Source organism: Oculina patagonica, chromosome 14, assembly GCF_052425735.1.
Source record: "Oculina patagonica isolate OP01 chromosome 14, crgOcupat, whole genome shotgun sequence".
NCBI classification, from domain to species: domain Eukaryota; kingdom Metazoa; phylum Cnidaria; class Anthozoa; order Scleractinia; family Oculinidae; genus Oculina; species Oculina patagonica.
Genome location: NC_135771.1, coordinates 2,659,166 through 2,672,904, shown reverse-complemented (window position 1 = coordinate 2,672,904; position 13,739 = coordinate 2,659,166). Strand labels below are relative to the sequence as shown.

The window sequence follows — 13,739 nt, the reverse complement described above, 5'->3', positions numbered from 1 at the left end:
CTCACTCTGCATGTGGAGTCCATGAAAAGCAGTTTCTCCATAAGTCTGAGTACCGGCAGGAAAAGGCAGCGGATTGTATACAACCTGTGGCCAGCCATGACCAGGAGGGCCTTCCAGAAGAAAAACACCGTTTAAACAAGGTTAACCAACTTAAATTAGGGCTTGCTGCTTTCATTAATTTTATCAGCTAAAATAAAATTCCACATGCCTGGGTAAAGATAAATGCCAGCTGTCAGTGCAGCAATTGACAATATTTTTAACAGGCAAAATGTTGTTAAGGTCTAGGACCAGTCAGTTGGATTAACATTGTGTTTATCTATTAGCTGGCTAAATTTTTTCCAGAAACAACTTGAATTTCCTTGTTGAGCATACCACATTATTTTCGTCAAACAATGTGCTAAAACTTGTGCAGTGAGGGTGAGTGGCTTCAAAATCCCTGTTTGAAGCTATTGTATGTTTCAATTGCACAAAAATATTTTTTCTACTCACCCTGAGGATGATGACTTGTCAAAAAAGTGGGTTCTCCGTGAGTCTGAGAGGCTGCAGAGAAAGGCAACTGACTTTGTCCAACTGTCATGAACAAACAACAAAAAGAAGAAAGAGATTTACAAAAACCAAACTTTAAGAACATCTTAAATATTATATCTATTCTTTGGCACAGCTCTACCAAAACTAAACAAAGCATGCAGTAGCAAAATTCTGTTGTGTGTAGTATGTGGGCACTACACAGCTCAGTGTTCCAAGAAGCATGCCACCAAATTTGGTTTGGTAACCAATCTGCTGGACTAATTGTCAGTGACACTAAGGGAGAGGAGGTACCTTTATTTTAACTTTCCACAACCTAGTTTTTAAAAAAGGAAAATTAACATAAAGAAATGTTTTCGGGACTAAAACATTAAATGAAGGAGCGAGAGCACTTCGAAGTTCGGCTAAATTTAAAATTGTCACAAACAGCTCCAGATTCCGCATGCAAGTTTGTTTACGTGTGCTAAACACTGTCCTGTGTTTAATTTCACTGGTCTTTCTTTCCTTTTTGAAAAATAACACATGCAAAAAGACAAGGTTTTTGCTTGCGGCGTCTTTTACTTTTCTTTCACAAACGATAAACAAAGAAAACCTTTTGTTCCTCAAAACAATGAAACCAGGTAAAGTTTTAGGGTTACAGGCCTAGCTAGCCCTAACACGAAAGCTAACTCCAAGGCCTAGGGTTGGGGTTTAACCCTAACAAAAAAGCTAACCCCAAGGCTAATGAGGCACAGAAAATTTTTTTGCGGGGAACGTCCCCTGCGAAACAGCTAAAGAATTTTTTTAAGTCTAAAACCAGTTCACTTCTCGGCAACTTTGTCGCTGCAGCACCCAAGCGGACACTGCAAAACTCACGCTGACATAGTTCCCAACAAGAGATCTGTGTTTTAGGCTTTATTACCACTTGGCTCTGCCGGCCTTTGTCAGACAACTTTCAACCCTCGAGCGCCAAAAAGCGCTATTGTACAAAACAAAGGCCAAACACCTCTCATTTCTTCGAGAAATGCTGTGGGACTTACGGGTTTCCAGACTTAATGATGTCCTTCAACCGCCAAGCGGATACACTTGTGCTGAAACTATAAACAGCAGAGTTTTATTTTCAAAGGCGCCATTTTGTTCAATTCGATCTCTCCCGCCTCTAACCTGTGACCTTACGTCACAATGCAGTTTCCAGTCCTACTCTACTCAAAACATGGTGGCAAAACCCTACAAGGAAAGATGTGCACGCAATGTGTTGGGAAACTCAGACTGCTTGCTGACTGGGAGAACGTAACCTTGCAAAATGCCTTTTTTGCATACATTATTTCTGAAAAACGAAAAAAATTCCAGCGAAGTAAAATACAGAACAATGTTAAGCACGCGTAAAACAGAATTTGGAGCTGTTTGTGACAATTTTAAGTTTAGCTGAAATTCAAAGTGTTACTCTAGATCTTGCTCTCGCTCCTTCAAATATGGTCAAACCCTTAAGCAGTAAAGATAATTAAAATCTTGGACCAAATAATTAAAATACAATACAGAGTTTTCAACAAATTGTAGTAATTGTACAAAGTAAGTTTTCCTACTCACTCTGGTACATTGGAGGGACTGCAGCTGCAGTAAAAGGCAACTGACTGTTTTCCACTGATGAAGGTAACCTTCCATGACCAGAGGAGCCTTCCAGAAGAAAATGCAAAAAAAAACCTTGATAAAAAAACTTACAAAATATGTGATACAGAATTTTTGCAATGTGGTGGAGGGGCTAAGTTGAGGTCAAACGCTATTTGTTATTTTGTAAAATTACCGGGGTATACATTTATATTTCCTATGTTTATATTTAATTCCTACTCACCCTGAATCTGATTTCTCTGATAAAGGTGTCCTTCTTGAATCTGACTGGCCACAGAAGAAGACAACTGACTGTGTCCAACAGAAGGCAGCAAAAAGCCAGGGAATCCTTGACCGAAAAAAAAAAAAAAGACACATTCAAACTGAGGCATAGTTATGTGTCCCCTATAAAAAGCTTCTGGGAAATGGTGACCTATTAACAAGAAGAGCTTGTAAGCTCTCTTTACACAAATTAAAACATATGGCACACAATTTTGATCAAAAATTTTGGTAGTAATCAAAGAAAATGTTTTCCTACTCACTCTGAGTGTGACTTGTTTGATACAATTGTGTTGGAGGCTGCTTCACTACAGCAAAAGGTAACTGTCTGTGTTCCTCTGATGAAGCTGGTCTGCTATGACCAGAGGAGCCTTTTGAAAGAAAATAAAAAAAAAAACACTTAAAAATTCCAGAATGTGCAACGTGAAGAGCCTGTTAAGGTGAAAGTGTGCCATAATAATTGTAAAAAATAATATTTTGTACTCACTCTGAGAGTGAAAGGGTCCTTTATAAGTCTGACTGGTAACAGTAGGAGGAAACTGACTGTGTTCCACAGATGATGGTAGAAAGCCAGTGGAACCTCGAAAAGAAGAAAAACTTGTAAATAGGAGGGCCACGAGTTTGTTTAATAGCTTTATAGCTATTAAGTGCTACCCTCTATAAATAAAGACATTACTTACTTACTTACTATACTAGCTATGGCATAGACATAATTATGATTGTCACCAAAAATAGCTTCAAAGGATCTGGTGACTGAAATTTTATGTGTGTTGTACATTCAACATCAATAAATTTATTTGGGGAAGGGACCTCTGGTTACAAGGTGGAGCTATGGGTGATTTAAGCAGAGTATGCAGGTATCCATGGCAACCCTGAGAGTGGCACCCATCAAGGTACAATCACACTGAAGTAATCTGTGGAAATACTTTCCAACTCAACTACAAGTTTTCCAAAATGAACACCAGGGAAGGGGGGACAGGAGCAAAGGGTACACTACGACCACATTTGAAGATCAACAGAAACTGCTATCCAAACACAGTTAAACACAGAACATGACAACTCTACAAAGACCTATATGCTACCCCCATGGGCATACTTCAAATGGCTGTTGATCAGCATTGGCTTGAGTCTTACTTGGTGTAAAGATCCTCAAACTCTTGTTTTATCATCACCATCATCATTATTATTATTAAAATACAGTACAGAGTTCTAACCAACAAAAAAATGTATTGTTTGAAGAGAAATGTTTTCCTACTCACTCTGAGTGTGACTTGTCTGGTACATTTGAGTTGGAGACTGAGTTACTGCCATAAAAGGCAACTGACTGTGTTCTAGTGATGAACCTGGCCTGCAATGACCAAAGGAACCTTCCAAAAGAAAATGCAAGAATAACACTTAAAAAAATTATGAAAGAATTTGTGCAATGAGGTGGAGAGTCTTTGAGGTCAGCTTCTACAGATCTGTTTTTTGTAAAGCTGTACATTGTTTGCTACTCACTCTGAATGTTACTTCTCTGATAAGGGCGTTCCTCATAAGTCTGACTGGCCACAGTGGAAGGCAACTGATTGAGTTCCACTGATGAAGAAATAAAGCCAAGGGATCCTTGACCTGAAGAAAAACACATTCAAATAATATTTCACAATCATATAACTTCAAGCAGCATTGAACATTATGTTCAATGAACTGCACAAAGATAAAGTTCTGTACATGTATGTACCTTTACAATGGTTAAGTTGGTCACAGTATATGAACCCTCCCATAAAGACTACTGCTGAATGATCAGGTAAGCACAGCCTTTCTCATTGAGAAATGGGATATATGGGTGTTTTTCAGGTGATACATTCAAAACAACTGACCAAATCCTCAACTTAGTTTCTGAAATGTTTTTTGAAATGTCATCAATTTACAAAGCATGTGAGAACATCCATTTTTTACATGTGAAACAAGCTATGCTCTTGCAGTCTACACTTAACTCAACTGCAACTGTCAAGTACTTTAGCTATCTTGACAAATTTACCTTCAGGATCACAACCAGTCAATTCTTCTCTAAGTCGTTTCGGATGCAGATTATCCAAAAAGGGTAATGGCCTCTTGTCCTTTTCTGTTGAAAATGGTCTGCTTTCTGATATACATGTACCTACCAGAAGAAAATGACAACTAATTATTATTTTGCAACACTCAACTATAACTTGCTAGTAAGTTTGGTGTACATTACCATAGAAGTAAAGAATCAACTACTGTTATTTTTTATGACTACAGTCACTGTGGTATCCTGATTTCTCAAAGCTTGATTTTTCAAAAGCTGCTGTTAATAAATAGGAAACTTTACCAAACACAAGATCCTGCATTTTTTCCACAAGAATGTCGCAAGGTTCCTGCCAGGTGTACTTCTCCAAATACTTTTCACGAAGGAGCTGAGACTCTCCAAGCCGCACTTCCCTTTTTTTCTGGCGGACATGACTGATTGCCTTGGCCCAGTCTCTAGGATCTTCAGAATCCACTACACAGTTTGAGCCATTGAGCACTTTTTTGAGAGCTTCTCCAAGTCCTGAGTTACCACTGACAAGAACAGGAAGACAAGCAGATAAGGCTTCAAGAGCAGTCAAACCAAAGCCCTCAGTCCTAGATGGCATTATTGCCAGATCCACCTCACAGAATAATCTGGCCAGTACTTCCCTGCTTTCTTTAAAGCTACGAACAATTAGTTGATTACGAGCAATGCCATACTGAAGTAACTTTTCTGCTGTTTCACTTCCCTTTCCTGTTGGTGCACAAACAAACCTGAGTTGGTAGGATTTGTCTTTCAACTCTGCAATTGCTTGAGCAGCAAGGTCGTATCCTTTCAGATTAAAATCCTCACGATCACCACTCCCAATTACTAAAACACAGAATGTTTCTCTTTCTTCAATGGCTTGCTTTACTTCCAAAAACTCAGTGAAAATGCTTGGGGTGAGATTGAGAACCTCTTGCTGCTTTTTCCCAGAGCGAAGATAACGCTTGTAAGCATCTGCCAGCTTGGGTCCAACTGCCACAACTTGATCAGCCAACTCACAGAGTTCTATCTCTGTTTGTTGCATTTGCTCACCTTCGGAAATGCTTTTGTACATTCCAAGTTCTTCAGGGGCATTGTGAACAACTTGAATCCACTTAAAATGATGATGTTGTCTTTTTATGATTGGTATTTGTCGACCAAGATGCACTCCATGTCCTATAATACAGTCCATGGCATGGTTTTCTGGTACATCAATCAGCCAATCAACTGGATCCACACCAGGCATTTTCTCTGCTTCAATGAGCTGAACCTTGTGACTAGCAGCAATGTTCTTATCTTCTTCACTACACTGAGGGAGAAAGACACTAACTTGTACATTAGGGTGTTTAGCCAACTGTATTGCTAGTTCTCTGTTGATGGTTGACACATCTCCGTCAGTTGATGATCTCCATTCACTACTTAACAGGGTAACTCTCAATGTCCTCGTTTCTGCTCCTGCCTGGCCTTCCTGTGATGTGGAGGCTATGCTGGGATCAGGGAACCCCTAAAATAAAAGAGAAAGAAATTTACTGAATAATAATAATAATAATAATAATAATAATAATAGCTTTTATTTATACACGATAAATATTGCAGCATAATAGCTGATGTGGTCGTGTCTTATGAAAATAACAATAAATGAAGAAATCAATAAACTACGCTAAATCATTAAAGTCCCTAGATGATACAAAAGATTTAAAAACCAAGTTCTATTAATGAACTTTTGAAACCCGCCAAAGATTCTTCAAGGCGGGCCTCATTGTCTAATAAGTTCCAAAAAGAGGCCCCTGCAAATTTAATTGACTTCTTAACAAAGTCTGTATTAGGCTTGGGAAGCACCAAGCAGTTCTTTCTTCTTAGATTATATCCGCTCTCTTGTTTTGACCACAAGTGACGTAGGTGGGAGAGAGCATCTCCGGAGACACATTTGTACACTAAACAAAGTATCTGTCGAATGTACATTTGCTTTAAAGACTTCCACTTGGTTTTCAGTAATACCTCATCTGAGGGGGTAAGCCAGTCGAGACCGTGAATCAACTTGGCCGCACGTACGTGGATCTTCTGAAGTTCACTAAAAAGTGCTGCACCACACGAACCCCAGACAAGCATTCCATATGTAACAGAGGGCAAAATTACTAAAGTCAACCCTTACTTGAACTGGTAAAAAATACAATGATCGCAAGAGGTTTAGTTTTTTACTAAAGCATTTGCACAATTCCTTGACGTGAACGTTCCATTTGAGCATATTGTCAATTTTAACACCTAAACACCTTGTGGAGTTTACATGATTAATGTAATTGTCACCAAGTTTAATGCCTTGTAAAGGGCCAATGAATGATCCACGCTGTAACAACATATATTCTGTCTTTCCTGGGTGTGGTGTGAGGGAGTTATGGCAACACCAGCGATATAACTTGCGAAGAACAGAATTCAAGACGCTAGCTACTGTGTCTGGACTTGGGGACGCGACGTAGATAGTGGTGTCATCAGCATACATGTGTAGCTCCCCTTCTCTATCGTCTATTATGGTAGGCAGGTCATTGCAAAAAAGAGCAAATAGGCATGGACCGAGCACAGATCCCTTTGGTACACCAAATTCCACTGTCTTTCGGTTGGATTGGATGCCATTAATTATGGTGACTTGAGTTCTATTAGACAGGTAGTCCTTGATCCAAGACCAGAGGTCTCCTGCAATGCCAAGTCCCTGGAGTTTTTGTAGAAGAAGTGAGTGGGATATGGAATCAAAGGCCTTCTGGAAGTCTACGAACACTATGCCAACCACCAAATTTTTGTCCAGCGCTTTTCTCCAGTCTTCAGTCACCTTCTCCAGTAAAAGCTCCGTTGAGTATCCTTTTCTATACGCCTACTGATTGCTGCTACTTAGGTCGTGATTAGCTATATGCGTGGTGATTATGGACCCAACACATGACTCCATTAGCTTCCCAGGAACACTCAATAGAGATATTGGACGGTAGTTATGCTTGTCTGTTTCATCCCCACTTTTGTACAGTGACGACACGTTAGCTGATTTCCAAGTAGCAGGGACAGTATTGCATGCCGCACTAGCAGTGAAAACAGACATCAGTGATGGCACAATAGCATTTCCAGCACACTTTAGAAGCTTGGACGAAACGTGGTCCGGTCCGCTTGCCTTATCCGGTTTTAGATTAAAAAGCGCTTTCTTGACGATATCCATCGTAAGATCTATTGTTGTTGTCGTTGGTGTGACACGAGCAACGAAGTGAAGTGTTGCATGTATACCATACAAGTATTTCACTACCATAACTTTAGTCCCATTTGTGTTTATGTAACTAGTCAAGACACCTAAAAATTTATTGAGGACTAGATACAGACTAAGGATTGTTGTTGCTTCAGTAAGGCTTTCAAGATATACCAGACTTTGTAAGAAAAAAATTAATGTGGTTTTAGGCAAGGATAACCTTGAGACATTATGCAAGTCAGCCACCGCCCCTCTTGGAGGCGACCTCTCAGCCCTGTGCTGGGGTCATCGTGTGGTTTGCACCACTCCATCACATTTGTATAATGAAGTCATTATATTGAAAAAGTGACAGCTCGAAAATAGCTATTGATCCACCACCTTTCACATCTAACACTTGAGGTAAAATGTAGAGCTGTCCTCTCCCAGGATATTGGTCACTTTGATATTCAAGATGCAAGCTTGGTGATCAGTGCTATCGTAAAGTTAGCTAAACAGAGGTGGTGTCCACAGGGCAGAAAATTAAACGTTCAACATGTCACCCAATGTTAATCGAATATAGGTATGTTACCTTTGATAGCCCAGACATCACAGGAAGCCTCTAGTCTTGAAAATGGACACTATGATAAAACAAAAAAGTAATTAAAGCCCTTGGTAAAAGAAATTAATGATAACAATCTTTAATAACAGAAACTTATGAAGTCTTGTTACAAATGTCCTTTGACATCTTGAACCCAGACATGAATACTGCAGCTGACTGACTCACTGAACCTTTAAAAATATAAAATACCAACAGATGTATGTCAAGGACTGCATTAGAAATGTTTTTGTAAGTCAGAAATAATTATCATCCAGAGACAATAATATTGCTACCATGCAAGACAAACCCACAAAAGCACACATAAACCACCAAGTAATTGAAATTATTTTTGACAAAAAAATTAAATTAATATGAATGCTGCAGACCATTTTTTCAAAGTTTGTGGACATGGGTAGGAGGGTTAGGCTAGCGTGTCTTTGCTTTATAGGTGGGGAGGGGTGGTGCAAAAACATCAGGCACAAGAAATATGGCAACAGTTTTCAAACATATTCCGACCCACAGAGTACAGAGCAAAGGACAATCAAAGAAATTTACATTCTATGATCCACTTAAAGCAACGTCATGTCAATGGCTCATCTTGCAATATTTAGCCAACATATAAATTATCAACTTTGTGAACCATTACTACTTTTTGTAGTAGCAGCTACATGCGAGTGCTACCTTACTTATTGCAATCTCTTCCAGAGATTCCAACCCTTTTTGAAGGAAAAAAGGGAGTATTTTTAGCGCTGAAGGTGTGCGCCTCTAGGGGGGTCTAGAAGCATGTTCCACCGGGAAATTTTGCAAATTTAGGTTCTCTCAAGTGCCATTTCCGGCATTTTGACATCATTTTTGAGTTATTCTATAAGGTCTTTATTCTTTTCACAAACATTTTTGGTACTTTTCTTTACTTTTGCTACACTCAGGTCGCAAAAAGCACTAAAAATTAGCAGTTTTTCTTTTGTTTTCAGAATTTCATGATAAATCGGGAGAATCTGATATAAATCGGGAGAGCGGGAGGCTACGCATTAAATCGGGAGACTCCCGATCAAATCGGGAGGGTTGGAATCTCTGCTCTTCACACTGGTTCCAAGAAGGAGTAACGTGGTTTGTAATTTATTAGGCTGGTTCCAGGCCAATGATCATACATAGGAGTGGCTGAAATGGCTTGAAACTACACTATAATATTACTCTATGTTAACAAGTCTAAATTTTCGCCATCATTTGAAAACATTCTTCGTTGGGAACGAAGTAGCCGTGCCAACAAATCTACAGACTAAATGAATACATGCTCTTTTGTGGATAAACATGGGTTTTGAGCAGAATGTCAAGTTAACTAAATACTACATAGGGACAGTCAACAAGCATGTATACCCGGGGTATCCAATCGAACAAAATCGAACCAAAAATCAATCGAACCCAATCGAACACCAATCGTTCGATTGGGTTCGGTAATCGAACAAAATCGAACATCTATTTTGCTGTGAGTTCGATTTTCGAACCAATCGAACCAATCGAACATAATCGAACACAATCGAACTCAATCGGGTTCGATTTTCTTCGGAATCTTTCTCTTGCTAAGTAAATCACGCAGGACTAATCAAAATCAACTTTTATTGAATGGAATAAATATAAAAACGTCCAAATATCGAACTGAATGTAAATGTTTAGTAAAATATATTTGGTAGAAGAGAACAAAACGACGGTAAGATAACTGAAATGCACTATTGCTTACATTTCTATATTAGAAGGAAGGATATGGTTTCTGCCCTGCTTTTCACCGTTACACTCAAACAGAAGTTGCACCATTTTATTCACTTCAACACAGGCAGTTGTGTTCAATATGTGAAAAACACACATTTGGCAAAATTTCTCCCAACCACGTGGCAGACTAGTGTGCCCGTGGCTATTGTGCAGACAATCGTCCTATCCCGGGGTATGGCGAATCGCCAAAAAAGGATTAGGGGAACGGTGCACCGTACAATATGAACGCAGTATAAACAAACAGGAGTTCGGTAATCGAACGTTCGATTGAGTTCGATTGTTGGTTGTTCGGTAATCGAACGTTCGATTGAGTTCGATTGTTCATTGTTCGGTAATCGAACGTTCGATTGAGTTCGATTGACCAAATTTTATTGTGAGTTCGATTATGTTCGATTACCGAACACAATCGAACGATTGGTGTTCGATTGAGTTCGATTACCGAACGTTCGATTGGATACCCCGGGATGTATAGCGCCATTTGAGATAAAGACGCTTTTAACTTGAAGGTAAATTGGAATTATCTGATATATTAAAGTGAAGCAGATCAATTCCTACTTATCTGCGACTCTTCTGATTATAAAAGTAACGTGACAAGTACAAATAATATTGATACAGCTTCACTTAACAACAGTCCACAAGAATGTTTGCATTCCTGTCACAAACGATCGAACAAGCAGTGAGCGCTGTGATTTCATTACATTTGCCCAGACTACACAGTTTCTCTCGACAAAAACTTAGCCATTATAACAGAGATAAATGTTTGATAAAGATCTTAATACTTGTCTGGAAGCTACAAAGAAATGTTTGAGAATGCAAACAAAGAAAACTTTGGATGCTTAAAGTAAACCTCACCTTTGATCGATCGTCAAACCGAGCAACAATCAGAATGCTGTATGTTTTCACCGCCATACAAACGTTAATTGATGAGCAGGCTACATGATTACAAGCTTGGTGTAAAGCTGAAATCACCCCATGGTTGCAATTTTACCAAAAGTCAAATTAACTCCAGTAAAGTGTCTTCTCCAGCTGAAGAGATCAAGAAGACGAATTCCAACCTCACTTCCTGCTTGGCTTGGCTTTCCCAGAATTCCCAGGACAGCTTTCGGTTTCCAAATATGGATATGAATCATTTTTATTGGTCTATTCAGTGTCACATGCCCTTGACTTGCCTGATTGGCAAAGCTCGGACAATGGACTATTCCACAAAAGGATTTTGGACTCACTATGAACTTTAAGATTGCGACTACAATCCGGACGATATGTCAACCTTGGACAGCAAATAAAATAAACTGACGAGAGGCGTCATCGTTCCCTTCAGTTAGCGACTGGGTCCTGTTGTTTTTCAATGACCAAACAGCAACAAGACTGACAGTACTAGTGTTTGAAATCTCAACCGTGGACATACTATTTATTCGATTAAGCACAATAGGCGCTTATTAAATTTTGGACCTTGAGAGTGGGCGCTTTTTCTAGGCCGGGCGCTTATTAGATTTTCACCATTTTCAGCAAGCAGTAAGTTAATATTGCAGCAAAACAATAAAAAAAGCAGAATTTTAAATGTAAAAGTTTCTGTAGAACAATAAGTAGTACTTAGTCACTTTTAAATCTCTTTGTAACTACAAACGTCAATCAGCGAACTCCCTGTGTCAGTCTTTTTTCGAGGCTAGGCGCTTATTAACTTTTTCTGTTTAGGGTGGGCGCTTATTCGGGATGGGCGCTTATTTGAGGTTGAGCGTTTAATCGAATAAATACAGTACTTCAGGTATTTCATTACATCCGTGTTAATCGGAATTAATTTTACAACTAGTGGTAACCACAGGTTAGAAAGTGCGGGCCTCGATGCAGTTAAGAGAAGGTACTGGGAGGGAAGTGTTTTAGCAAGTGTCGATAAATCACTGGACAAAAGAAAATTATTCCGAGTCAGGTCGAGTAACGCGTCACGCCTAAGTCACGAATGTTTTTTATTGTTTCCTATTGCCGCGAACCAATCAGAGTTGTTTTTTTTGATTGACAGTTTTACGAAGTGTAGTCGAGCACGTGGTGTGAATTGAGATGTGATTTTCCTCCGTCGGCAAACTCGCTTTGTTGTCAGCGTTATAAGAAATTTCTCGAGAATAACCGTTGTTGGAATCATTTGCTTTGCCGTAGTTTATCTGTGATACAATCACAGCAGATCTTCTCAAAAGCAACACCTATAAAACAACGTCTGCAAAACGTAATGTCTGCAAGACAGAAGCCTCGATCTAATGTGACAAACTGTCATGATTTTTCGCATTCTTATCGCTCTTGGAGACAAGATTTTTCTCTTCTGGTGTTACGACAAACTGTCGTGATTGACACATTTTTTGCATTCCGATCGTTCTCGTTCCGGTTTGCAGATAGCCTTTATAAACGTGGCGCGCACGCGTAATACGCAATCCGCTGGTCACTGTTTCTAAGGTTTATTCTCTCACCTTTATGTTTCAAAAAAAAAAAATCGCGATTTTTTCTGTAGAAAGTGACGTGAAAATATGATCACTTTTAAAAAGAATATCACGAAAATGGACTGTTACTGAATACATATCAAGAAAAATAAACTTTACACAAGGTTTTGATATCAAACGCTCAGCAAATTGTTTTTAGACCAATCGCAATTTTCCTCATCATTGTCTTATCAGTCAGTATTTAGTTCCTTTAGTACATTGACATCGTCTAAATCAGCTTTAAGCGTGCCCGGTAAGCGTGCCACCCAATAAAAAGTTAATGTTCTTTTCTTGCTCTTGTCAACCTGTTTCAATCTTTATTTTCAACGATACGATGGAATCGAAAAGAGACATTGTGAGTTGGGTTTCGAAAAAAAAAAAACTGCCAAATTGTGAGAATTAATTGTTACGAAATGTCACTTTCCCCGCAATCCTTTTTATTTTCATTAACATTAGAGCACTTTTTCCTTTCTTACGAGAGACGAAAGAAAAACGCGAGGTGCGTGTTGCTTTCTTCCTCCCATCTTACGTGGGATGCGTGTCTCAACCATGGCGCCCCGAGTGTATTAAACCACTGTCAAGCACTTCTTCCAACTGCAAAGATTATGAATCGATATGAAAGACGCGAGAAAAACGCGAGGTGCGTGTTGCTTTCTTCCTCCCATCTTACGTGTGATGCATGTCTCAACCATCGCGCCCCGAGTGTATTAAACCACTGTCAAGCACTTCTTCCAACTGTAAAGATTATGAATCGATATGAAAGACGCTAGGAAAACGCGAGGTGCGTGTTGCTTTCCTACTCCCATCTCGTGTAAGTTGCTTGTCCAACTCAACCATCGCGCATATCACGCGCCCAGCGGTAAGCCCAGTAAAAACCTGGCTAATGACTTGACTGATCATCAAAGTTAAAAGATTGTTTAATACTTCAACTCATCAACTGTTGTAATCTTGGGATACACTTTAGTTTACGGGTTTCATACCTGGTCCAAACTTGAGATACCGAAAAATCCCACCTATAAGCCCTGGGCTTATACAACTTCGTATTAAAGGGGCTCCAGATGGGCTTGGGGTGGCCGTTTAATATCCGGGAGGCGCTTATAAGCGGAATAAAAAAAAACGTTTGGAAAAGAGTTACAGCAGTGTTGATCGAATTAAGTTTTTTATTTGATTTGTTTTAAATTGAATTAAGCTTTACAACGTCTTGATAAATCAAAGAACGCGAGGAAAACGAGGTGCGTGTTCTTCATTTTATCTCGTGTTAGTTGCGTGTCGAACTCAACCATCGCTCACATCACG

The 13,739-nt window shown here is 39.3% G+C and overlaps 2 protein-coding genes across 4 annotated transcripts in view; both read right to left on the bottom strand.

Annotated features, from left to right (window-relative positions):
• The window catches only part of LOC144637526 (uncharacterized), a 117,829-nt gene that overhangs the window by 8,832 nt on the left and 95,258 nt on the right, over positions 1-13,739 (bottom strand). Inside the window, exon 21 of the mRNA XM_078496597.1 lies at positions 2,092-2,178. Coding sequence (XP_078352723.1) covers positions 2,092-2,178 — 87 coding nt within the window. The remainder of the gene's footprint in view (positions 1-2,091; positions 2,179-13,739) is intronic.
• LOC144637528 (uncharacterized) overlaps positions 1-13,739 on the bottom strand; it is a 65,480-nt gene that overhangs the window by 28,970 nt on the left and 22,771 nt on the right. Inside the window, exons 1-9 of one of the 3 annotated variants that reach the window (XM_078496601.1) lie at positions 10,834-11,177; positions 8,337-8,408; positions 8,209-8,258; positions 4,718-5,924; positions 4,406-4,525; positions 3,886-3,996; positions 3,648-3,755; positions 2,876-2,968; positions 2,652-2,759 (exon numbers count right to left, since the gene is read on the bottom strand). In XM_078496601.1, coding sequence (XP_078352727.1) covers positions 2,652-2,759; positions 2,876-2,968; positions 3,648-3,755; positions 3,886-3,996; positions 4,406-4,525; positions 4,718-5,924; positions 8,209-8,226 — 1,765 coding nt within the window. In that variant the 5' untranslated portion in view covers positions 8,227-8,258; positions 8,337-8,408; positions 10,834-11,177. Of the gene's footprint in view, positions 1-2,651; positions 2,760-2,875; positions 2,969-3,647; positions 3,756-3,885; positions 3,997-4,405; positions 4,526-4,717; positions 5,925-8,208; positions 8,259-8,336; positions 8,409-10,833; positions 11,178-13,739 lie in introns of those variants that run through there. The other 2 variants (XM_078496603.1, XM_078496602.1) reach the window with 2 other exon arrangements.